At 42.2% G+C, this 26,047-nt stretch overlaps 2 protein-coding genes across 6 annotated transcripts in view; both read right to left on the reverse strand.

Annotated features, from left to right (window-relative positions):
- Positions 1-1,207: 1,207 nt before the first annotated feature.
- golt1a (golgi transport 1A) lies at positions 1,208-4,145 on the reverse strand. Its single transcript, XM_076268476.1, has 5 exons — positions 4,121-4,145; positions 3,529-3,620; positions 2,541-2,719; positions 1,894-1,957; positions 1,208-1,330 (listed from the first exon to the last, which is right to left on the reverse strand). Exons 1-5 carry the CDS (start codon positions 4,143-4,145, stop codon positions 1,289-1,291), a joined length of 402 nt encoding a protein of 133 aa, XP_076124591.1. The 3' UTR covers positions 1,208-1,288.
- Positions 4,146-4,728: 583 nt separating this feature from the next.
- plekha6 (pleckstrin homology domain containing, family A member 6) overlaps positions 4,729-26,047 on the reverse strand; it is a 60,038-nt gene continuing 38,719 nt past the window's right edge. For 3 of the 5 annotated variants that reach the window (XM_076268786.1, XM_076268783.1, XM_076268787.1), the window contains 20 exons: positions 23,828-24,012; positions 22,764-23,228; positions 21,850-22,348; positions 21,488-21,574; positions 21,191-21,244; positions 19,972-20,052; positions 19,148-19,216; positions 18,751-18,831; positions 18,482-18,631; positions 17,633-17,728; positions 16,941-17,052; positions 16,482-16,621; positions 13,507-13,576; positions 13,228-13,334; positions 12,789-12,956; positions 11,934-12,086; positions 11,459-11,592; positions 10,850-10,992; positions 9,023-9,127; positions 4,729-7,341 (listed from right to left, as the gene is read on the reverse strand). In XM_076268786.1, the coding sequence (XP_076124901.1) occupies positions 9,033-9,127; positions 10,850-10,992; positions 11,459-11,592; positions 11,934-12,086; positions 12,789-12,956; positions 13,228-13,334; positions 13,507-13,576; positions 16,482-16,621; positions 16,941-17,052; positions 17,633-17,728; positions 18,482-18,631; positions 18,751-18,831; positions 19,148-19,216; positions 19,972-20,052; positions 21,191-21,244; positions 21,488-21,574; positions 21,850-22,348; positions 22,764-23,228; positions 23,828-24,012 (2,889 nt within the window). In that variant the 3' untranslated portion in view covers positions 4,729-7,341; positions 9,023-9,032. The remainder of the gene's footprint in view (positions 7,342-9,022; positions 9,128-10,849; positions 10,993-11,458; positions 11,593-11,933; positions 12,087-12,788; positions 12,957-13,227; positions 13,335-13,506; positions 13,577-16,481; positions 16,622-16,940; positions 17,053-17,632; positions 17,729-18,481; positions 18,632-18,750; positions 18,832-19,147; positions 19,217-19,971; positions 20,053-21,190; positions 21,245-21,487; positions 21,575-21,849; positions 22,349-22,763; positions 23,229-23,827; positions 24,013-26,047) is intronic. The other 2 variants (XM_076268784.1, XM_076268785.1) reach the window with 2 other exon arrangements.

The raw sequence follows: 26,047 nt of genomic DNA on the forward strand, positions 1-26,047 counted from the left end.
CTTTAGATATTCGTTTTAATTTCAAATGGAGCGGATCAAGTGGATTTGCAAGAAAGGTCAAGTCGTGTCCATGTGGTCGACGGAAGTTAGAAAAAGGCCATTCAAAGCAAATTAAAAACAAATGAAGTGCATTGCATGTGGTTGCGTCAGACAGTCTTGATTTACTGTAGGCCATCTGTTTACTTCAGACCATGAACATGCATGGCTCTGTACAGCCCCTCTTGCATTCAAAAGGTTATTTAAAAGTAGACCATACCTAAAAGGTTTAAAAGGTTTATAGCTGAGTGGTATCTCACAAATTTTCATGTTACCAAATAGTTTGATTCAGTGCTGAACTTGTTTAGTGATATGATTTAGTTTAGAAGTTGTTGAAATAAGTAGTGCTCATTACTGATATTCATCTTTTGATGCATGGCACATAAACCAACACATTTAATGAAATTAAACATTTTGTTTGTGTCACCTACTGCCTGTTCAGGCTTTGCTGTTGTTAAAAACCGATATGTCTGTTATGTGGATGAGTGAGGGAGGATGTATTAAGGAAGAGTGGATGACTGTCCTCTCTCTTCAAACAGATTGTGACCGCAGGGTGTCTTTGCTGTCAGCACCCTGGAGTTTATGCCACTGACAGTGATCACCACAGAGGATCATGGGAGTGACCTGCCTTTCCCAATCATTGTCCACCTTACCCCCATCATTGACCATATGTTAGGCCTACTAATTCCAAATCACTGGATGCCTACACCTAAAGGGGGAAGTACTGAAATCCTTAAAAAAAAACGTTGTGTTTTACTGTCTTTATTGTATCTTGCAGTAATGTATTTAGTGTTAGCAATGATATTTACCAATTTAGTGAGGTTAGATATGGTAATTATGAACTATGGTTTAATATAAGAAAATAACAAATAAATACCAGAAAACAGATATATTTTATTCATACCAGTCACATTACATGTCATTTTATTTAGTTTTATAGACTATATTTCACAAACCCTGCTGCTCCATTTTAAATCGATACATTATTTAGCTGTTTGTGAAGTCAAATTGGATGAATTCCTTATTACAAACATTATACACCTGCTGCGGGTACATTATAAATACAACTTTATCATCATCATAAATATATAATATCTTGTGTAGCTAACACAAATTCTAGTATATGAAATGTCCAAGTCAGTGTTCCTCTCACTTTGATGCTGAAATGTCCATATAAAGTAAACTTTTACAGCAGTCTCAGTTTCTATGGACTGATGGTAACATGACAGCCATTGCGTCTTCTCTTTAGCTTTCAAACCATAGATGAACTGCTTCCAGATAAATTGATGAGGAACTATAGAAATGTGTAAAAATATTAGAGCATGTCAAATATGTTGAAGGGTTAGATTCCATGAAAATGCAATCAAAATTGCCACTTACAGAGTGGCAAACAGTGATTTGATAGTTTCACAGTCCCTCATATGTGATAGTGTTCAGGTTTGCTGGAGGAACAAAAAACAGTATGCTAATTCCAACCAGATAAAAAATTATACACCTAAATGTGTAGTATTCATACAAAACATGTGCTTGGTTTTATAATACAGCCTTCATCTTATCTCACCTAAGCCAGACTGAAATCAACCAATGTCATATGGAGAAACTTGACATTTGTCAACATGTAAGTATTGAAAAGATAATTTAGCAATCTTAAATAACAATCAGTTGAACCAATGATATAGCTACAATAACAAATCAGTGAAGTGTATAAGAAATAGCCATAGAAAGCAGTTTTGCTCTGGGGGATATATTACAGTAATTACAGACATAATAGAGCACAGGTGACTCAAATGCATCTTCATCCTCCTCTGTTACACCCACCACAAAGTACCACAGTGCCAAAGAAACCAGCTGCCTTACCGAGCTGAGATATGGGATATTCATCAGTGATCCCAAAAATCCAAACGCCATGGGGAAAAATGACCTGGGAACATTAGAATTTCATTTTATTTTTGTCAACAAAGACCTTCTGGCCCTGTGTTGTCTTAGGGTATGTCCTATATCTGGATAATAGCTAATCAGAGAAGAAACAAATATACTTTGTTCATTGTCAATTTAAAGCAACACTATTCTACAATTTGCCACTTTCGCCAAAAGGCACCAGTTAGCATGCTAGCAAGCCTTTAGCAGTGGCCGTAAGATTCTGTGAGGCGATCAAAAGGTTTCACACGTCTTTTAGGTAACTAGCTTACTGGCTACCAAAACTCGCAAATATATTGCTTTAACCGCTCAGCTAGCTGTGAAACACATGAATCTGTAGAAGGAATAACAAAATGACAACTCAACTCAGCTAACCCAAGTGGCCCTTTAATGCATATATTAACCATTTGTTATGTTATACAAACCATCAAAAAAATACAGGGCATCACAGTCTAACCAGAGAGGGTTGAGCAGTTAGTAATCAGGGATCTATGATTTAACTGGGGCAGCCTGCCTATGAACCATGATCCTCACAGGTTTGTGCCACATGAAACAAACCCTGCGCCCAGGCCTGTACCCCTACTTACTTAAACAGCAGCACAAAGCCGTAACTCTCCACTGCCATGCCAATGACTGGCCAGCGCAGGAGCACCAGAGCCACACCACCCAGGAAGAAGGTAGAGGCCTTCAGCTTCTGCCTCTGGAAGAAAAAGTGTGCTGTCCTTCTCAGGCCAATGATGAAGGCTAAGCCAGTCAGAAAAAGCACCTGTAGATGACCACAGAGTTATTCACATAAAGTGTGACTTCATTTTTTTGTTTCTATTCATGAATGAGATGTTTTTGCTTATCCATATTAATCATGCCTCAAAGCTTCCAAGTGTGCCATTCTGATGAAAGCTTGTTGACATTTGAGCTCAACAGCCAATCAAATTGCACCCCTTCCCTCCATGCTCCTAGCCTGAAAATCGGGCCCCAAATCTGAAAGATTAAAGGTCTGGCTACAAGTAATGAAAATGGCCCAACTTGAGGGACGGCATCAAGCATGCATTTGAAAATATCACTGCACACAATTGGATAACACTACGACCAATGTTTACTGACTGATTCCCGACTTCGACGCAATTGGATAACACTACAACCAATGTTTACTGACTGATTCCGGACTTTGATGTTGCAGCGCTGTCGTCATGTTTAGCTTGCCTCTGGCCCGCCTATATCAGATACACCAATGTAATAGGTAATGGGCATCATCACTCATCGCCAGAGTAACTTGTGAGCAAATTCAAATTGTGCTCTCGCGAGAACTCCAGAGATCTCCAGGATACCATGCTCCTGGAACAACATGCTGATTGACACTGACAGCTAAAGGGCCAGGCGGAGCATTTCACTGAATTTTACTGAAAGTGAACTGGATTATAGCTGTGGACTCTCCCTTTCAGCATGCCAGCCTCAGAACTACTTTCAGGAGAAACCCATGGATCAGTGATGTTTAGTAATTGCATTTGAGGTAAATTATATCTGCAAACTGGGTTAAAAAAAATCATGTAACAGCATCTGATAAAGAGAGGGACTCACATTTCCAAATGCCAGCAGGACAGAGTCAAAGTACAGTAACACGCCGAAGAGCAGAAAGAACACTCCAAAGCCTGTCAGGCCCACTCCGATCTCTTTGGGAGAGTCAAGTCCGGAAAGTCAGGCGTTAGACAAGCTATTAAACACATTCTGTTGGCTATGTAGTAAGAAAGTACATTAAAGACCACTGTATGCTAATCATGTCATTTTAATGAAAAGGCCACTAATGTTTTCTCCCTCAACTGGTAACAGCTGCTAATACCACTGCTGTGGATTAGATTTTGAGGGAGCACTCATGCTAATAGATTCTCAGTACTGTAGTCTAAGTCACTGTGGATGAAAGTGTCTGTTAAACAAATATGTGTATAATATTTGATTGCCTGAGACTAATAAACCGATATGAGAGTTTCTGATCTAACCTGGTTGTTATATTATATTTATTCATATATACAATCTTCACTTAAAGAAGACTGTGAATGTTTGACTCATGAGTTACTTTTCAAAACTGACCACAGTAAGACAGTCAGGCATAGATGACCCATGACATATTACTCAGGGCTAACATCATGCAGCTAGTTAGTAGAAAGGAACTTACTCTGAAACTCTGTGATCGTGACCATGGTGTTTTCCAATGCCTTATTCGGCAGTAGCTCTCTCTTTCTCTTCAGGCTGCATATGATGTGTCTTTAAGATTTGACCTTTGAACTCTCCCAGCCCCACTTGGCGGTGATCATTAACTAAATGAGGCCTACACATACAATGCTCTTTTGCTCCTTGACGGTTCAAACAGATTGATTACAGGGTTGCTACATGTCATCAGTTGCATTAGACTAAAGTGCATCCGTCATCCTCCAAGTGCAGTCATCCAAATCTACAAACTGACAAAACCTTATTTGTAAAACCATGAATATCATGATGAAAAACTCAAATATATCAGCGTAGCCATAAAATAGATTAGAATACATAAGGACAATGACCATACATCGTCATCAGAAAAATTACCTAAGCTCAAAATAACTGAGGAAAGATGTGGATAGTGTTTATCCATTTTGTGATTGTATTGTCCATGTATGAAGATGTCAAACCATAATCTTTCATTTCTGTTCAGTTGAGTTGTAACTCATTGTTTTTTAATACTACGTTAATTCCAGCATGCCTCAATATAAATGATTCTTCTACTTCCCCAAATAAACCATTCAGATGTTTTGTATACATTCACTTTATTGCATGAGGGTATTTCTAAAGCAAGCATATTTATCATGTTTATTCATATTTGCATAGATCAAGCAATTTCTGTTTTCCCAAAAGTAGCAATGTGTATGTTTTATACAGACACAGCCTAGATAATAAATATGTACACAGACCAATATACTAATTTTGTCCCTGTCCATCTTGGCCTCATATGCAACAAACAGTGGACACCTGTTCTTTGAGTTTCATCATTTCCCCCAAATTATTCAAAAATATGTTTTCGCAGCTGTCTCTGACCGAAGCCTTTCAGTCAATTCTTAGAATCAATAAATTAAAAATATCTGTTGTGATCAATATTCCCAGTACATGAAAAAATGAGAAACATTTATATTTTCTCTCTGATATTTCTTTTTTTTTTTTGATCTCACTGACCTGTTACTTTGTTAATCAAATTCCCATGTTTAAAAAAATATTTACTGCATCTTCTTGACCTTTGTTTTTTTCGCCTTCTCAAAAATAATAAAAATATAGCTTAGAGTCCCTTCTGCCTGCATATCTTTTGTGGGATCAATAAAACTGACTGTTGCGTACAAATGTTCTCTTCCTGCTGTCAAATGTGACATTTTGATACAGTCAGCACAGCTTCCTGTAAGTATTTTAATTTATGTGAATATGATACTGAGAGAAAGAATGACAGAAAGAAAGACAATGTCTCTCTATGTACCTGCCTACTAGATCTATGCACTGAAAACTCACTTTGAGACCTCGCTTTAGAAAACACAGGTGGTGAACCACACAACGAATGGAACCTTCATCTACATACACAACAGTGGTTGATAGGTCAACAACTTGTATGGCAGGGCTTGCTTTGGGGCAATGTGGCAATGCTTTGGGACATGATATGGAGACTCAGAGATGAAATAAGGACGACATCTTTGTAAACAAATCAGGTAGAAAGACAAAAAAAGGAGCAGACAGCTTTTCAGAATGGTCAAGAAGACTATGTTGGCTGATTACACATCAAAAGGTGGTCGCAGACATAGAAAAATAGTTACAATAGTAATATCTGTAACAAACAGGATCCATGTTTCAACAACAACAACAACAACAAAACTGACTTGCCCAAGCACAGTTCCATCCAGAAATGGCACAGTGATGTATGCTTCAGCCTTCAGTGATGCAGCCCCATATCATGTTTAGTTATTGTGATACTTATCAAAATTGTCATAATTACTTATCATCACCATCTCTGCTGTTCAAGTTGCTGGCCCATCTTAGACACATATTTGCACTAGCAGACATTTCTAAGGTCACTTCTTTTTATCAACCTCTATCTCTTGAAACATAGAAGAATAGTTGAATAGTTCACCAAAACAATTAGTATTTAGGTACCACCTAAGCATTAAGTGTAGTCCACATGGCTTTGATGTGAAGGTGTAGTTAATATTTACATCAGTATTTGTTTTGAATTAGATATGCTAACTTCCAACAGACGGCTGGGATTTTGTTGGACGCTGAAGTGCTATCCGAGTTTGAGATGCTTGACCACAGGAGAGCCCTATGTTGACGGGTGACCCGAGGACAGAGGAGTCACAGTGTGTCTGGCTTTCAGCTACAGTCTTCAGCTACTCTCTTCTTGAGTAACTGGTCAAAGATTTGATACCAATGCCATTGGTGGACAGAGAAGCCCTCCTGGTAATGTTTTGGGTACTATGGAAAGTCCTGTGCCACTGTGTCACTGTCCAGACTGGGCCAATAAAATCAAGAAGCAATTGTTTGCAAGTCTCTACCCTACTGCCCCCAGGAACCTCAGCATACTGCATTGTACCTAGCTTGGGGTTTTGAAACTGAAAGGGCAGCTTCACCAACTAAATGGACACTTACTGCTACGTGTGTCATGTTCCACTCAAACCATCATTTTCGGACTGGTCATGTTCACTCCGGTAAGGACATCCTCCACTGACTACCAGGTCCGACTGACTTTCATCTCTCTGCGAGAGCCCTCTAGTGGCACATACCTGAATTCCATCTGTCTGACGTCCCTGCCTAACTACTGCATTCTACTTTGGCGGATCCCCTCTCATCTCACATCACTGACCACAGGTTCTGCCGTGAGCCAGTCACATCCACAGTGGTAGAACAAAGTAAACATGTCCTCCTCTGGCTAGTTTTATAGCTTGATATATGATACTGCTGCAACCCAAAATGTTTCAACATGTCAAGCAACATCACTGGTTATTAGTGTGGCTGTGTTCCTGTCATCATGGATTGCTGATATGTCTGTAAGGCCCCAACAGAGGAGAAGTGTGCAAGTGCAAAGGGTGACAGAGGGGGAAATGGATCTGAAGTGCTGCCCCCTAGTGGTAGGTGGTCTGTAGCCTCGCCCCTATTAGACGGCCGCACCCATGTTGATGCCACTCACGGGACGTGTCATTGATTCTCCAAAACATCTGGTCCCCTTTCCTCTCTAACTGTTGCGAAAGGTCGATTGAGAGTGTTTGGGGTGGGTGAGTGGGTGGTTGGGTGGTTGGGGGGGAAGACAAAATAGAGTTGTTTTGATCCTGTGGTCCTCTGTGGAGGGTCAGAAGGAGGCTCCATCAAACTTCACAGCAGCCAGGGCTTGCGCTGGAGAATGGGACAGAAGACAGAGGAAAGGAGTTAACCAAAGCAGGAGGAGAAGCAGAAACAGCCTGAGTGTCCCCATCTTGACAGTGGACAATACATGAGCTGAAAGGCCTGCATTTGACTCAGATTATGTCTTTATTGTGGTCAGACCAAACCTAAACCTAATGAGGAGCATATTATGAAAAATGTTTTTAAAGTTAAAATTTTTAAACCCTATTATCAATTAGATCAAATTCCTATGGGTATGTTATGCACACCAATCGATTGTATATTTCTTTGGCAAGGTTTGATAAGGTTTGGACATTACAGAAAAATGTGCACCAGTACATCAGTTTTATGCTATAATGCAGTTCTATTAGTGAAGGAAACGGTCCATGTTTCCTTTTTCAGTGAAAGCAGTGTAAAAATCTCTGTATATAATGCAGTTCACACATTTCAAGCAATTTCCCTGATAGGGAAACAGTGAGAGGTCACACACACCACAAAAGCCATTTGGATGGGTACAGGATCTAAAGCATAGTATACAGAAAATAAGAGATTATCCGCACACCAGGGAGCTCCCATTTCAGTTTTTTTTTATTTGCAGTGATGTTTCGAGCCTCAGACTTCAAAAGAGCCGTGGGGCTCGACAAGTCACTGCAAGTAATAAAAAAACAACAACTTAAAAGTCCCTAGTGTGTGCAACAACTTAAAAGTCCCTAGTGTGTGCATCATCTCTTATTTCTGTAGGCAGTTTCCGCTTCAGAAAGTGTTGTAAATCCCATATACTATATTCAGTATTGGGGAAATAATTGAAGTTTGACAATGAATGATGATACACTGATTATGCTATTCATAATTTTTGGTCTTTTTTATTAACAGAGGTTATGTTTTTGGCCAGGTTTGTCTGTTTTTCTGTCAGCAAGATCACACTAACAGAATGGGTCTGATTTTCTTATTATTTTTCTTCTTATTTGGTACAGGGGTGTTGATTATGCCAAGGAAAAATCTCCAGAGAATCTCAGATCCATTTATTCCAATCCAATTATTTTTCTCTTTCAGCAATTCTGTGAGATTTGGCTGTAGTAGAAGCCTGGTCTGTAGTCTCTCAATTGCCCTTCTAGTCTGAACAATTACCCCTCTAATGGCCCTTGTAATAATTGATATGTAAGTCGCTTTGGGTAAAAGCGTAAGCCAAATGAATAAGTGTAAGTATACAAGTATATAATGGTGATAACAAGAAATTAGAGTTGAAAAATAAGTTTCAGTTTTGGGGAAAGTATCATAACATAATGATTACCATGAATCAGGTTCAAGAAATGAGTGTTAGACCACAGTTCAATTATTATCCCAACACTGTTTAAATTGAGAAATGTTATATGTAACTAAAGACAATTCAATGACTTCAGTTACAGTGAAATACAGTAAAATACAGTGGATGCATCATATAAAAAGGTTGCCATTTTTGTACCCTGTGTGGCACTGCCAAACTTAGGAAGAAAGACTGGGGAGGATTATAATAAAGTTGTAAAAGCTTAAAATCCATGAATTATTTTGAAAGCATTCTCAGAAGGCAAGACAACATCTCATGTGGCTCAAGGCTCACCGAGGAGAGACCAGGAGACGCTGGTGTGCAAGCAGGCAAACAGAGAGGGGAGAGACAAGAGGGGAAGCGGTCACAGCGTGGTGGACACTGACTCACCTGCACGGACTCACACTTTCATGATGTGGGAGGAGTCAGAGAACTCAGCAGAAGGGGGAGGGGCCGGGCTGGTTGGGGAGGCGGGGGGACTGGGGCCACACTGGGCTGCAACAGAATGGCATGATGAGGGGAAGGGGCAAGCACCACGCCAAAAAAAGGTAACAAACACACACGCATACACTCACACTCTGACACACACACGTGGAGTGGTGGGTCAAATCAAGTGAACAAGCTTTGGCAGGAGATATGGAGAGGTAGGGATTCATGCCTGGTAAATAAGCTCTGGGAAACAACATGCGAAGTTGGAGTTCAGCTTTAGCGTGGATTTTACACACAAAATGGCTAATCAAAAGAGACATAGGCTCATAGGTCTCTTTTGATCACTTCAAAATAAAAGTTGATTGGACAAATATTTATATATTATGTTGTAGAGGAAATATTTAACAAGAACTTCTGTCAGGACAATGAAATGCTGTTGGTACAGAGCTTTTCATTCTTTAAAAATTATCACAGGAACATAAGCAATGCTGACCAGTACCTGCTCAGAAAAAAATCAACAATGATGTGTGTAACTGAAGTGTATATTCAGAAATGTTGTCACTAAGTATACAGACATGTTAAATGAGAGAGCATGAGGAAAATTACATCTGATAGCTCAAACAAAAAAGGATTGATAGGTCATCTAACACAAGACAGTTTGCTCAGGCTGAACATTTGACTTGCCTGTTGTGAATGAATATGTAAGGCACTTTCAGTAGATTCATGTAGCCTAAGTGAGTAGCATCCAAAGAAGAAACATGGGAATACTCAAAGATTTTTGAGAGCAAACGTATATTGAGGTCAGGTTATAATTTGGTTGCCAAAAAACCTATAATCAATGCCATGCCAACATTTTAGGTGACATTCCGCTAACGAATGAGCGGAAAGCATATGACCCAGGTGCTTTGTCTAATAGTTTGATAGGTACAGCCGTGCCAAAATATATAACTAAATATATATATAATACTCAATTTGACATAAATGTATATTATTGTACATGTAAACCTATGCATAAAAAATTATGTAATATCATTCAGACTTCAGATGTGAGGTTGCACAAATATATTTGATGCTAATCCATTAGTGTTAAGATTTGATGGTAATATGAATATATATCAATATTCCTTCAACTTTTTTTCTTATCTTTCACAACAAACTTTTTGTCCTTTATATCTGATTATTTTATATGTGAACCATGCTGGAACTTTGTGTCAAAGGGAAATTAAATAAACGTTGGCATAAACATGCATGGGTTTGTACCATTATATTACAGGTGGTTTAACAGAAACAGCAACCTCAACACTGAAGTCCCATGCCCTTGTAAAGTGTTAGCCCATCTAGAGAATGATGTTTGAGGGGAATTTACATAGTTCAGACAGAGGAACTGCAACACTCGAATGAGTAGGGGTGAGGTTGAAACAGTGAGGGTGGAGTCTGGATTGCACAGGAAGTAAAGACTAAGACGGTTACGTGGGTCTCAATGAGGTATAGTGACAGAGACAGACAGTGAGAGGCTAAGCAACTGGGAAATGGATCTCAGTGGAGTGACATCAGGGAGAGGAGTCACAAGACTGACTATGATGACAGGGCACAGGCAGTGATGGTGAGTTCAGGTGTGATCAATTGGAGCAATGTGAAAGGGAAGCGGGTGTGGGGCTAAGAGTGGGGTGGGTTGGTCAGGGTAGGGCTGGCAAGTGGGCCTGGGCTCAGGTTCGGGGGGAGGGGGTCAGACACTGGGGGTTGCGAGTTGCCTCTGCTGGTCCTCTGGTGGACGGGAGGCTTCCTCACCAGACAGCAGGCGGCTGCGGCGTGAGGCCTCGGCGGCCAGGGCACAGGAGATCTCGATGCGCTTCTCCTGCTCCTGCAGCTGCTGGTCAGGGTTGGGCTGGCTCTCAACTGGCCCGTCCAGCTGGGGAACCACGTTCTGCAGACTGGGAGAGAGAGCGCAGATGGCTGTTAGCACCCAACGCTAATGATTCAGCTAGAGTTAGATATTCAGTAGAAGGTACGACACATTCAACAACAAGTTCTAATTTATAAACTCTATACAAAAGGTCAACACTTACCATAATCTTACCTGAACCCCAAATGTGATCAAATTGCGAAATGGCTTACTTATACACTTTCAGATGTTACATCATTAACATGAAGTTGACTGAGAAACCTAAAGCTTAAACTGACCCATTAGGCATGCATTGGATCATACTATATGGATATGCACCACTGATCTACCTGAACTGATCAGCTTCAATAAAAAATCATTATAAAAAATGTTTGCAGGGAAGTAGAATATACACAGAGTTGCTACATGAGTGACGCAGACCAAGTGCTAATACTTTGTGAGTGGCTAGGATGTAGTGTTGCATGAAAAGCATTTCAGAAAGTCCTTGGTCATACTTTGATTTGGCGATGAGAGTCTTGATCCTCTCCACTTTCTTCTGTTTTTCACGCATCTCCTCAGGACTTAGAGGTTTGCTAGGCTCTGCATCCAAGTACCGCTCAGGGATCAAAATCTTCTCAGGTGCTAACAGCTGAAAGATAAAAAGAGCATTCAGCAACCACCAGTTAAACATCTAAGTGATAGAATACCTTTTAAAGCAGAGGCTGTTCATCTACTCTTTAAAGTTGTAAATGATCTTAAAATAAAACATAACAAAAAAACATCATCTACAGTAAAGAGTTCTCACCTGAGTAGTAAGTACAAAGTACAATAATAGCAAACACCATTGGAAATTCAAGAGTAAACCCTAAGGCAAAGAGCTCTAAATATAACTATCGAGGGTCAATCTAAGGAAACCTTCCTATTAAAATCTCCAGCTTGCAGCTTCCCATGTGTGGGTCACTGGGAGGCTAGAGCTAAGGGCATCCTTGCCTCTTTGCTGATGTCCAGATCATAGTGCTGTGGCTCCATCTGTAGTCGACGCAGGCGTGCAATCTCTTCCCGAGGCGTTTCCACCCCCTCTCCTCGGACTGCGGCCTCCAAGTCTTTGATGTCCACCTCGTGTGCTGTTAACCTCCTCCTCACCTGCCCACCAACAACAATTATCACTCCAAAGTCGTGGAAAGAGTCAAACCCCTTAAGAAACAAGGAGGGAGCAAGTTCCCATTCTTTCCTTGAAAGAAAATAATGCAATAGGTGAACCATTCAAAAACAAGTGTCCCTTTGGTTTCTGATTCGTTTTGGGCCCTTTTCAGGCATCCACAACCAATACTTGAATCTCAGAAACACATGACATGCAATCAACTTAACCTTTTTTACCAAAACTCTATTGCTAAGGAAGTGCACATGACTTGTTACACGGTATCTTCACAATCTTTGTTTTCATCAAATTTCCTGTCTCTCCCCCAACGTCCTACTGCCCTCTGTGTTATAATCTGCATTATTTTGCATCCACCCTCCCATGTGATCCACAATTCCAGCACATTACATGATCACAACTTTACAACAAGCAGCAGGGACAAGGCTCTGAATCACTAGTAGTCAGATCACCTGAACTCTATTACAGATCTGTGTGATGTCCTGTAGCCTTTGCTGTATTCTTACTTAAGACTGAGGTCATGAATTGATGGCAGTTTGTTCCATTATTTTAAGAATGGAATAAACCATATCAGGCTGATATCAAATAAATTATCACAAGACAGCCAAAGGGGCATGGCTTAAGTCGTGATACAGCATTGTGCTCTTTTTTCCTGAGAAAATCATCATGCATTTATTTTCCAGACTCACCACCCTGTAGCTGGGTTTGGAGCCGTCTAACTGGGAGCCAGACAGGTTCAGACTGCGCCTCTTGTCCCTGACCGAGCTGCTGAGGTTCCGTCTGATGCGCTCGTTCTGCTCCTCCACACTCATCTTGGACTTTACCTCCGCAGGGAACACGGCACTCTTGGGTCGCTCCTGCGGAATGAGGCAGAACCCACTTAGAGTGACCGGAGAGACCTCCATGGATGCAGATTCTGGACGCCACACACCCCATCACTGATATCTTTATGAGATGCTGCTGTGGCTACTCATTGTGCTTTCCAAGTCAACTAATCCAATCAGTATATAAGACACATACTGTACAATTATCAATAAATGTACATGTAGAGATAGGGGTTACTTAATTCAGTTAACTTTTGACCCGTCTTAAATTAAGCTACAATAAGCATTCATCACAGAGCCTCACCCTGGAGATATGGCCATTGGACACCTTTCCATTCCGCCGATGGATGGGAGCAGAACTCCTGGTCTGTTCCTCACCGGGAGACCTTGCCAGTGGAGGTACTATGCCTACTGTGTGAAACAATGCATGTCGTCATTACCATAGTCTGGTGAAAAAGCAGTCAAGAGTACTTTTAAGAGATGTGTCTGCTAGTACCCATAGTGAACACCAGGAAAGTCATTCTGTAAAAAATGTGCTTCAAGGATTCAATATCTCTCAGCTTGCATTCCTTTAAGGTCTCACCTTTGTTTACACTGGTGTGCTCCAAGTATTGATCATTACTGCTGGTCTTGTCTCCAGATAAGTGCCTCTGCTGGAACACAAAATGAACTGACCTTAGTATCTTTAGAGGGGGACAAAAACTGCACTATGGCATAGGGCTCCACCTTGGTGTTTAGTTTAGAAATACACACACACAAAGCTACAAACACAAATGTGTTGAGGGTGACGTTTGCACCAAACAAACAAGATGAAACTGGACTGCACTTTGCTCCAGGCCGCCACTGGTAGCTTCCTGAATGAAGCTCAGATTCAGGAAGTTGAACATTTGGCTAAGCAGATACACACAAAACAAACACTGGCAGATAAACCACTACAAGATCAGAGAACACAAATCAAGGATGGCAAATACAAGAGGGAGAGGATCTGTGAGTCAGGTTGGCACTGGAAGGCAATGCATTCATTTTCTTACACTGATGGAGATGTTTTCTCTTTCCCACTGACAGAGATACTGCTACCATTACACACTCATTATATGAGAATATGAAAGTAATGCTGCAAGCATAAACAACATCATATCTGGGCAGGATAACATCTTCGGGCAGATAGCGTTCATCTATGAATGATGGGCCAATTGAAAGCAGTGTGGAGGCACTAAATGAAAACAGATGCGTTCGTTTTTCACCGTGGGAGTTTTCTCCTCTGACCAATTAGACAGCGCCAATCCAACCAAAGCCAGATCACCACCCTCTCAGTTGGACCTGAGCAGCTACTGAACCAGGTGGTTCTCGAGCAGTAAGAAGAAATCCAGAATCTTCTCCTTCAGCTTCCAACAAACATCTCAAACACTTTGCTTAAAAAAAACATTCCAACTGGAGCATACTTCCACCAGTAGTTCATAGATATTGGTTTTGTTTCCCAGAAACTCAAACTTCAATCATATTTGCTTAAATGTTGCTACTTTGTGGAGAGCAAGAAACATGACAGAGAAGTACAGTACAATGCCCCTCTTCATTGTTTGCAGCAGAAACTCTTGGCTATTATATGTTAATTCCTTACATTTTCCTTTTTTCATGATGAGGGAATGTCTGTCATGGTGGATTTATTAGTAAGAGAATCTGATTTTTGTTGTTTGTGAAGGCTCTTTGTGATAGGATATTTTTAGAATTAAAAAATCCTTGTGCACATAAACAACCTCGGATTGAGCCCAATTAGATAGTTTAATTTCAGTTCCATAGATTCAAGCCTAAATGTCATCTGAAATGGAATTTAGAAAACTAATGACTAAACAGTCCTGTACCTGCCCAGGCCGTGTGCCACCATTTGAACCCACAGATGTGCAAGCTTGTGAATCCAGCCAAAGGAAATGTTTGAAAAGAGGTGAGTCACAAGAAGTGATGGAGAAGTGGAAAAGGTGGTAGAGGGTGAAATGAAAGATAGTGAGAATGAGGGGGGGGTGGGGGGGTGGGATGGTGACATGGAGGGGGGTGTTTGGGGTGGTTCAAGGGGCGAGTCCGTCAGTGCCAGCTTTTAAGAGGGGTCGGGGAATGGCTTCCCCTGGGTCCCTCTCTTTCTCTTTCTCCCTCTCTCTCTCTCTCTCTCTCTCTCTCTCTGAGCGGCTGCCCCGGAGTCTGAGGTACCTTTCTTCCGTGGTAGCCATCGTCGTCGTCCCTGTAGGGGTCCTCTATGCTGCTAGAGTGCCAGGCACTGCTGTAAGAGGGCAAGGGGGGCACAGAGGGTGGGGCAGTGGGGGAGGTTTCCAAGGGGAGGTAGGACTTAGGGAGGGGTGGCCTCGGTGGCCCAATGTCCTAAAGCAACAAGAAAAGACAGATAGACAGAGAGAGAGAGGGAGAGAGAAGGAGATAGGGGAAACGGATAGAGAAAGGAGGAAGGCAGAGAGGGGTAGAGGAAGAGGAGGAAGAGCCCTATGCATCAGAGGAATAACAGAAGCCAGGCTGTGAGGAATGCAGAGAGGTTCATGGCAGGCTTTGAATAATGAAGCTCTGGTGATTTGCCTCCAATAACATGTCTGAAAAGGTGCCTATGATGAATGAGCATCTACTATACAAAGTACCTTCATATAAGGGAGAATGTTGATGATAGTTTGAAAAGTGCATGCCTATCAGAAAGATATGTAACTATTGCCAACAGTCAGATCAGAAGGGCTATCACTGACAAGATATAAGAGTCAGTTAATCCTATTACAAAGTACATTTTTGTGCATGCCACAAAGTTCAAATGTGGTTTATGCACAAAGGGACATGGTTTCAATTATAGAAATTGGCATCATCAAGCGGCTGTCCCTTAATTAGTTAATCAAGACTGTCTCTGCCTGCATGTCTGGCTTTAAGCCCTTTCACAAACAAACGTAATTGCAAAACATTTTGAGCATCATTCTTGGTCAGAGGCCACTGCAAAGGAAATGCTGTTAAATTGTGTTACATAAATCAGCTGAAATGACCAGGTTTATTTTGAGCAACTCTGGACCAAATTGCATTTATTTGGTTTCAACGTCTCTATCAATGTAAATCGTAAATCAGGTTTCTCGGCCAAGTATACTTGCGTATACAAGGAATTTGGTCTCTGCATTTGTCCCATCCGTGAATTAGTGAACACACAGAGCACACAGTGAACAGAAGCAGTGGGCTGCCTTGCTACAGCGGCACTCGCGGAGCAGTGAGGGGTTAGGTGCCTTGCTCAAGGGCACTTCAGCCGCTCCTATTGGTCGGGGATCAAACCGGCAACCCTCCGGTTACAGGCCCAAAGCCCTAACCAGTAGGCCACGACTGCCCCAACTCTAGCAATTGGAGTATTTTGACATGCCACTTGTGCCAAAGGGAGGGCATGTGATCGATAGGAGATACAGTATCAACCTTCAACGACAGCTAGTATGCTATATGAACCCTTACTGGAGGCTGCTAAGAAAAGAAAGAGACGATAAGGCAAATGAGGATTCTCACTCAGTGCAGGTGAGAGGGCCGGGGCCCACAGATGCTTACCTCTGAGCCTGTCTGCTTGGTGGGGGACACCTGGGAGCCAGAGACAGGGGAGAAGGGGCTGAGGGGGCTAGTCAGGCTAACAGAGCTCAGGGGACTGGCTGGACTATTTGTGCTGAAGGAACCAGATGCCCCACTAGTCACTGTGGAAGTGCGAAAAAAGACATAGATGCTAGTTAGATCTGAGGAGCTGGGTAATGTTCACTCGAATAAAAAACATTGTTTTTCAAAATGGCCATAATACTCTGCTAAGTTAAAGCCATTGTAAATTAAAATTGTTTTTTTTTTTTTACACCAGAGTAGTCATAGTGACACATCCACATTTAAATATTCTAATCTCAGCTAACATATTTGTGGAAGTGCTGACATTAAAAATTCTTCTGAATTGTTCAGGCAATCATGAAACTCTGTCAAGACCACTTAATGTCTTATTGTTGTAAATGTGTATGTGCGGGTGGTTACCTCTATGCTTAGCAGTGTCTGTTCCACGAGAGAGGTTGTTTTTGTGCAGTCCCTCTAACACATCCTGGACTCTCCAGAACTCCTTCTGAATGTGCCTGTGCACCAGTTCACTCTGAGGACAAGAGCATTGAGTCAAAGATAATTTGAACAAGAGAGCAGAACAATTAAAAGTTTGAGGAACAACTTATCATCAAAACACTTTTAGGGTAGCTGTAGCAATATTAAAATGTCACTTTCTTTAAAACATCAACTATTTAGCTAACAAGTCATCAAACTAGTTTGCTAACTAGCTAGTTAGCCTACTGTATAGAGATTAGTTAACACGGTACTATTCCCTTTTTATTTACCGTCACATGTGAGGTAGGGAATTTCATCTGTTACATGTTGGTATGTTAAGGGCACCCAAAACCAGCTCAGAATTTCTACTGGGGTTTTAAATGTCTCTTACTAGATAATTTATGAATGCTGCCAGGCAGGAACTCTAATTCTTACTTATTTAATCATGAGCCATCATTCAGAGGTTGTTAATTATTGATAACACCGCCTCTGGGCTTGTGTTAGACTGTTGCTGAAAAAATCTTGAATTGACTTCCAAACAGTCAACTCGATTACCTTTATAAATAAGTTAGCAATATAAAACGACCCCAAGTCCATTCAAAATTGTGTCTATGAATCATCCTGCTCCTGCTTACCTGCCCTCCAGCGTTGAGCTGCTCCCAGAGGTCCCCATGGATGGCGTTGACTTCGTCCTCTAAAGCCTCAAACTCCACTCTGGTGGATGTCAATGCCTGAGGGAGTGAGATTTCAAATGAATTTCCAAACCAAGTCATTTGAATTCTTACCTATTATCCCTTCTAAGCTTCTGATGGAAGAGGTAGGGGCCCGAACGAACATTAAAAATGGAGAAAATAAACTGGGCCACCAATGGATATGTATTTTTGATACATCAACAAACCTGAAATACAAAAAGTTATTTGTATTTCAAAAATACAAAAAATGTAATAACTATACCAAATGTCTACTGTGACTTCTGTGATCTGTCATCTGTGATTATCTTTTGGTGAGGTGCTATCCTACTTTCTGCTGATAGCCTTTAAAAGCAACACTATGCCTGGAAGAATTGATATTTATGCCACTTGGCATCAATATTCAGTGCCATTTAGCACTAAGACACACAAAAAAAACAAATGGGTCATGATCCTACCCAATCAACAACATTGCATAGTGCAATATCAAGCATTCCGGGCAAACATTGGCCATGTCAGACTCTTATTGTTGCATCAAAATGAGTTTGAAGCCTTTATTGTCAGGTAGAACAACACTGTGTTGCTTTAATTCACCCCTTCCCATCTCTACAGTAGTCAAGCCACACCCTTTTCAACCTAATGCTATTTTTTAAATCCAGTTGTATCATTCAGTCATCTGATGTCTTCTGGTCTAATGCTCTCCCTTGTTTCATGCTTTTATCCCTTTTTTACTTGTATAAAATAATATGTTCCTATTGTTCCCTGGCCTCAGTTAACTCATCCCCCTGTTCTTACACTGGAGGCTTGGGAGAGCTCTCCGCGAATGTTGATCAGCTGACTCTGAAGAGTCTCCTTCTTCATCTGTAACTTGTCTGAGCTGAGCGCCTGACTCCTGTACATCTCCATCTCCTGGTGCGTGGCCACCAGCGCCTCCTCCAGGTTATCCTGAGAAGTGCAAACAACAAATAGTACACGGACTACACAGAATGCTCAGGCATTGGTTTTCTCTGATGTGCACGTTATCTTGGCACTAGACGGCCGATACAGTAAAACAGATGTTCTACCTTATCCATCCGCAACCGGTGGACCACCGTCTCCTGTTCTTTCATGACTCTGTGCTGTTCACACAATCGGCCCAAGAGTTTCTGCAGTGACAGTTATCATAAATACATAAATATCATAAAAAAAGTATTTTAGGCGTCATGCATGAAATACAGAATGTCTGTTAAAACCCCAAATCTGTGCCACAAATGGCAGAACAAACTTTACATACACTGCCCAACATCTCTCTATGCATAACTTTACTCTGTAGCATCAACTGCAAATACAATGGGGATTGTATTGCCTGTGTTTTGCATTTTATAGTCATACAATGTAATATACCAGGGAGAATGACATAGGCAACAGCAAGCATAATAAAGGCATAGTTATAAATAGAAAGCCTGAGTAGAGATGCCTTACACTGGTCTCCATCTCATTGAGCTTCAGGGTAGGATGAAGGTCTCTGTAGACATCATGGAATGGAGGCACCTGCACACATAGTCAGACGCAGACACACACACACCAACACACACACATGCACACACACGCATACAAACAGACACACGAATATACACACACACACACACACACACACACACACACACACACACACACACACACACACACACCACATATTTTTACTCCAATCTGTGTGATATCTCTTGTGTCTTAAATGAACAGACTGAGAACATTTAGAATATGAAGCCAATACCACACCGATAACTTAAGAAAATTGAAAAAAAAAACACAAAGAAAAAAAATTCAAATTTTGTAAATACAGTTAAGCAAAATGAAATAGCATATTTTATTACAGCTGCAGACCCCTTTTCCATCATTATAAAAGTTATGACATGAACAACATTGACTGACAGCTGTGTAATGACCAGCACAAACATAGCGGAACACATAGACATGACAACACAAAACAACAGGAGATGGAGAATCAGGGATCACACTATGAAATGAACATTAAACCTAAACACAAAAAGGACACCCTGACCTCAAATGAAAGCACAAGAAAAACCTGCCACCACGTTTACTGAAGCATGCCACATCACTAGAGAACACTCAGAGAGAGGGTCAGGTTTTTTTTAGGGCTGAGGCTACTCGAGCGAAAATGTAGTCTAGTTCAGAGTCATTCAACCTGAATGAGTCTGGACTAAGACAGTGAAGAGTAAGTAATGCTCCTCTGAACAGTGTAGTGGACAAAGCCTGACTCTCTGCTTGACTCTTCTCCGTCTTACTTGTGAGAATAGCTTTGGTCGAGAGGAAGTACGCTCAACCATTCTGGTTACCATGCTGATTAGGTGATCTCCTTCTGTCACCTGGGGTGAAACATACTGTCACTCAACAACTACAGTATGTTTATCAGTCATGGAGATATAAATTATTTTAGTGTTTAAAAGTCCCCAACAGAAATCTATTTTTCCAAGTGAAACATGATCCGCTTATCTTGACACTACGTTATGATGCATCATGTTGCCAAATAAGAGACTTTGATCTCAGATGATTTGTGAGATGGCAGCCAGTCATTCACAAACGCTAACATTTTAAGTTATTTGTTACACTACTTCATCCAATCCTTGAAGCAACCCTTAACAGTGTGTACTTCAACAAGTGTGTGTATATTATTGTTCTTTGTGTTTCCTGAGTAGACAGGATCCACACCCATGGCGTCTCTAGCACGTTCAGCAAATATAAGTACAGCTATAAAAAGATGATTCCTTGTTCTGGCAAACATTCCTGAACACACACATTTGTCATTCTTATATGCACTGCTGCCATTGCTGAAACAATATGGCACTAACTACATTCTATCAGATACTTAATCTTGGTGTGGCTGTAGACAAAGACAGTCGTGACGAAACAGGAGACATAAGGGAGGAAGAGCTCAAACATGGGGAAGATGTTTCATGACAGGTGGTGCTGACATTTAAACTTTAATCTGGACATGATTCAAAATACTTCAGAATAATTAGCAAGATTAATCTGGACATATTTCTGAATGTAAGGGATTCTTACTTTTGTATCTACTGCATGGTGTGGTCTATTAATTCATCTAAATTATTTGCTTACTAGTTTTTGTGTTATACAGTCACGTTCCCTGATTATCCTGTCCAGTTGGAAATGAAGTTGCAAATTGCACTGTGTACTGGTAATGGAATTCAGCTAGTGATTTATCTTTATCACTTAAATATAATAACATTCCCACATATCTCTGCCTATGGCCTTCAACTTACACATAGTTTTATGCCATCAAATCAAAACAGGCCACTTACAGTATAAGTGTACCCTTTCTGAAAATAGATACAGTTATATCTTATAAGCTCAGATATACCCCACGACTGTTTATGACCAAAATAGTTTCCTTCAAGCTTCCTCATATCGTCCTTGATTTAAACCCAGTTTTAGTTCACTCAGTACAGAAAGCCAAGCCGTAACAGCTGAAGGTACATTTCCTACCTGTTGATCAAGGTATTCCAAATTGCGCTGAAGCTGCAGGTCTAAAATGTCATCCTGGAGTGGGTAGCCGGCAGACAGCAGACAGACGGAGAGATGGACAGAGCGACAGAGGGCGGGGGAGGAGGGGGAGAAAGTGGATGAGCATGAAGTGCAAAGCTTGTGCAGAATGATGACAAACAGATGAAGCCGGCATACCACAAAGCTGCCTAACGGCTCCTGCACTAGGTGCTTTGCTATCTATATGGTGTTTTGCACCGACATCAGTTATGTTATAAAAGTAGACGAGCAGTACCGTACCATTTTATTGTGCAGAGCAGGTGACGCTGGATAGTTGTACGGGTATATTCCTTGACTGATGGACTGCCGATCCCCTGGGTAGTCATACTGAAGTAAAAGACAGAGGTTTTTCACATTGGTGAGCAATCTTAGTCATTACATGTCAGTCATACAATGCATCATGTACAGTAACTAAATAAGTACACAGTGCTACTTTAAAATACATCAAGTACTACATTAAAACATCACTATGCAAAAATACACTTGTTGCCACTTTTTGAGGTACTGTATGCTTTTATCAGGCTAGTAGTATTGGTATCATCTTGTAGTCATGTGAAGGACTGATAAAAACGTGTCACATCGGGCAGGCAGAGGGGCATCACCTTTGGAGAGCTGATGGAGCGGCGGAGGCCGTAAGCCGAGGGGTCGGCGTAGATGATATCGTCCCGGTGCCGGCCGGGGCCTCCCCCTCCAAAGTGGATGCTGGGCGAGCGGAGGGGTGAGGCGTACAGGTGGGGCCCCGGCGAGTAGGGCCCCCCCGAGACCGAGGACGAGGGCGAGCGCGGGACAGAGCGCGAGCGCGGCTGGATAGACAGGCGGCGCATGGAGCCGTGCAGGGGGTCCACGTGGCCGTAGTAGGCCGCCGCCGGCGGTGGGCCTGCGGGATGCCACTGGGCCTCGCGGAACATGGCGCCGCCGTCGCGCAGGGACCGTCGCTTCTCCTCCGCCGTCCAGCGCTGCTCGTACGCAGCTGAGGCCGAGCAGATGCTGTCGGGCCGTATGCCTGGCGGGTACAGCGGGTATTCCTCTACGTACTGCGGCCCGCCGTACCCAGCGTAGTAGTCGGGCATGGCACGCTGCCCTGGGTAGTACCGGGACGGGCTGTAAAGTGCAGTAGGATGGGGAGACTTAGAGCTTTAACTACATTTACATTTACATTTATTCATTTGGCAGACGCTTTACAGCGTTGAGCGACTTACATCAATAGACTAGTTACTAACTAACTAACTAACTAACTAGCTAACTAACTAGTTATCACACATTTCCCACTGCCTCAAAATTATATGCTATCTAGCTATGCAACATATACAGTATATGAATAATAAAAATGTACATAATGTTAATTCATGAGAATCTTTTTTCTTTGACAACTACACTAGACAATAAAAAAGATAGCAATTACATAACGGAATTTCACTTTGCACATTTGGTATGGCTATACTGCAGCACCACAACGAATTCCTGCCCAGCCCCCTCATCTGTGATGCGCTCCTGTGGTTTTCATATGTCCATTCACCTGCGCAGGTCCTCCTGAGTGGCCATGCCACGCCGCTGGTTGACCCACTGCTGCAGCTGGGTCATGGAGCTCTTCCTCTGGGCCATTTTCTCAGGGGCAGAGCGAGGCGCAATGCTCCGTCGCAGGACCACGCTCTCCGGCCGTTGGCCCTCCTGGTGCTGCTGCTGGGCCTGGGGTGGGTAAGCAGGGCTACCCGGTGTCCCGTAGTTCCCCCAGCCGTTGGGCTGCTGAGGCCGGTGAGGCCCTGCCGCCCTGACGTCGTGCTCCGGGGGCCTGTTAGGGGGCGCTCTGGCCTCCGCCGTTGGGTCTGCGTTGTGTCCACCGTTCATCTGGTGCCGTGCTCCGGCTGGAGAAGGGCTGAGTCTTTGGATGGCTACGGCCTGCCCATTGGTCTCGGGCACTGGCTCTCTGGGCGACTGGATGTAGTTCTGCTCCTCAGATGGGGTCAGTTCAGAATCGCTCCTGCTGTGAAGAGAGACACAGGCGGATGACTGTCTGCAAGTTGTGTGGGAAGCAAGAAACATATTCATAGCAACTAGAGTGGGCATATATAATGGTACTTAGTGAGTTTATACTTAATATAAACTGTTATGTCTGCATGCATGTGAAATATGGAGTATTTATATTGAGGCAAAACATTTGGTATAAAAGCATTCAAAAAATTTAGATCATACAATAAACATAGATGTAACATAGATTAGTAGATAACACTTCCAAGGTAATTAAACTTCACTGATTGCAGTGACTTTCTGATGGATTCAAATGGTGCCTTAGTGTTGGCATGAGTGTTATTAGATACAAGTCTGTATTTGGCCAAGTTTGTGTGTGTGTATGTGTGCGTGCGTGTGTGTGTGTGTGTGTGTGTGTGTGTGTGTGTGTGTGTGTGTGTGTGTATGTGTGCGTGTGTGTGTGTATGTGTGTGTGCGTGTGTGTGTGTGTGTGTGTGTGTGTGTGTGTGTGTGTGTGTGTGTGTGTGTGTGTGTATGTGTGCGTGTGTGTGTGTGTGTGTGTGTGTGTGTGTGTGTGTGTGTGTGTGTGTGTGTGTGTGTGTGTGTGTGTGATACCTTGGCGTTTGAGAGACCTGAACGCTGGCTGCGTCGCTCATTGCCTTCACCCACTCTTCCTGTTCCTCCTGGCAGTCAGCACTGAAGTAGTAGGTCCGTGTGCCCGGGTGCTCCACCTGCAGACAGAATGCAATGCTGCCCTTACTATCCGTCCCGTCCTGCTCCACCTCGTCCTCATACCACACCTGCAACACACAAACACACATACACATACAAAGGTAGATGTAAACAAAAGGCAAATGTAAACAAAAAACACAAAGGCAGATGTAAACAAATGTCAACAAATGTATACAAGCCTCAGTAGCCTGCCATGGTTAGAAGAGCTTCAGCACAGATCATGCAAGACTGACATTATGTGGTACATGGCAGTTCCAAACATGCAATCTACTTGTCATTCTGTCGCCGGATAAATACAGAGACAGTTGTTAAGAAATCCTGAAGTATTGTTTGGACATGTTGGTAACCATTTTGAAAAGTAATTACAGGGTAGGCAAAGAATGCTAGTTGGTAATTATTAACACTTTAATAACACCCAATGGTTCTCTCTCCATTTGCCTTGTTTTTTATAATTATCTTGTCATAGGGGTGATATAAATTTGGGAATGTTACTGAAATCTGACTTGGATTTAATATTCCAATAGGATGACATACTGGGCTTTTAATGTAATGCAATCTACACAGCTCTGCAAAATAGACAGTAATTGATAGGGACAACACAGTCTGTGTTATTTCTAACACATTGTTTTTGTTATACTGTGTACACTCTTAAAACGTACATGTTAAAAATAACACAACGTGTGTTGTTTTTCAATACATCTCTATGTCCAGATAGGGACAACACATTTTAAGAGTGCATGCACTGTTGGATTCACTTGGCTTAACTGCTTACAGTAGATAAGAGCATCCTGTGGTCTTGGCTGACCATCACTGAGACTTTTTTTTGATCATGGCAGAAGATTAGCAAAAGGCTACCGTGACCAATCATAGACGTCTGACAGAGAGCCGGTGTGGCTATCCTTTTTGTGTTTTTGACCATTTATTAGTTAGGTTTGATGCCAATCATACAACTTTTTACAAACCAGAGTACAGGTGATAACATTTGTGAACCATGCCTTTGAATCCTATGTAAAGCATGCTGTTGTCATAGCCCTGGTGCTCTTGACTACACAGTGAAGTGAACCCAGCCATGTTATCAAACAGCCACATGCAGTAGTGAGCGAAACAAACACCAAGAGAAGAGGTGGCGATGACGTCCTTCTACCTACACTTAAGGGAGCTCTTTGGGGAACTCAGACAGGGACGTCCGGTGAGAGTCCCACTCAGGTCCTCAAGGGCGGGCGGGGGATGAGGACGGAGAGGAGAGAAAGGGTGAGGATCAGTGGGTGTCAGAGGAAAGGGGGTGGGTGCACACACACAGCTAGTCGGTTATCTGTGGATGTTAGAAGGGGCTTTGCGAGGTGAGGGACTCCTGGGAACGGTACACGTTTCATGAAGAACACTGTAGGAATGACAACCTGTATGGGAATGTTATTTTTAGTGTTCGCTGCGATGTTTTATTTCAAATAAAACAGCTGTCTTAGAACACACAGTGGCATGTGTGCTCATTTAGGCTGCTTCACAGTGTTTTTATCTCAATTTCACCAAAGCGGTAGGAAGTAGGCTGTAGTACAAACAAACAACCACATGAGGGCACACTGTGAATGTGTGAGGTTCTGGAGCACATCAGAATACCTGACACAGATGTAGTCACAGCATTGTAGGAACAGCAAAAACACAAGTTTCTAGCAGGCCCTGCTCAAGGCAACTATACTGACAAGCCTATTATGATAATACCATGGAACATTGCTTTTCAAAGCAAACCATTTTTTCACGGAATGTAGCATTTCTAGGGAAAAGTGAGCTAGCAGATTCAGCACACAGACACATACACACACAAATACACATACACAACAATTTTTCAGATGGGGACACTGGCTTGGACATTTAGGAAAGTGAAGTATTGTTTTTTTTTTTTCTGACAACAGAAGGTGTGGTCAGATGGCAGCAAGCCTGGCTTCATGAAAAAAACATCCATGGGTTGCACTGAAGTTCATATTCACGACAATGTATCACTGGTGAAACTGCACAAACACACACACATACACACATACACACATACACACATACACACACAGAGTGAGAGAGAAAGAGACAGAGAGAGAGAGAGAGATCGAGGGGAAA

The sequence above is a fragment of the Alosa pseudoharengus genome, unplaced genomic scaffold (assembly GCF_046254945.1).
Source record: "Alosa pseudoharengus isolate Yale_2024_CS ecotype anadromous, Long Island Sound unplaced genomic scaffold, YU_APseudo_1.1 YU_APseudo_1.1_scf_5, whole genome shotgun sequence".
Classification (NCBI taxonomy): Eukaryota; Metazoa; Chordata; class Actinopteri; order Clupeiformes; family Clupeidae; genus Alosa; species Alosa pseudoharengus.

What these genes read in the sequence shown, in the direction of transcription:
- golt1a (XM_076268476.1), bottom strand. Translation starts at nt 4,145, where the DNA reads ATGGTCACGATCACAGAGTTTCAGA. An exon ending in GGCTTTGTGCTGCTGTTTAA is followed by an intron (nt 1,958 to 2,540) that starts GTAAGTAGGGGT and finishes TAATGTTCCCAG; the next exon opens with GTCATTTTTCCCCATGGCGT. An exon ending in ATATCCCATATCTCAGCTCG is followed by an intron (nt 1,331 to 1,893) that starts GTAAGGCAGCTG and finishes ACATTTCTATAG; the next exon opens with TTCCTCATCAATTTATCTGG.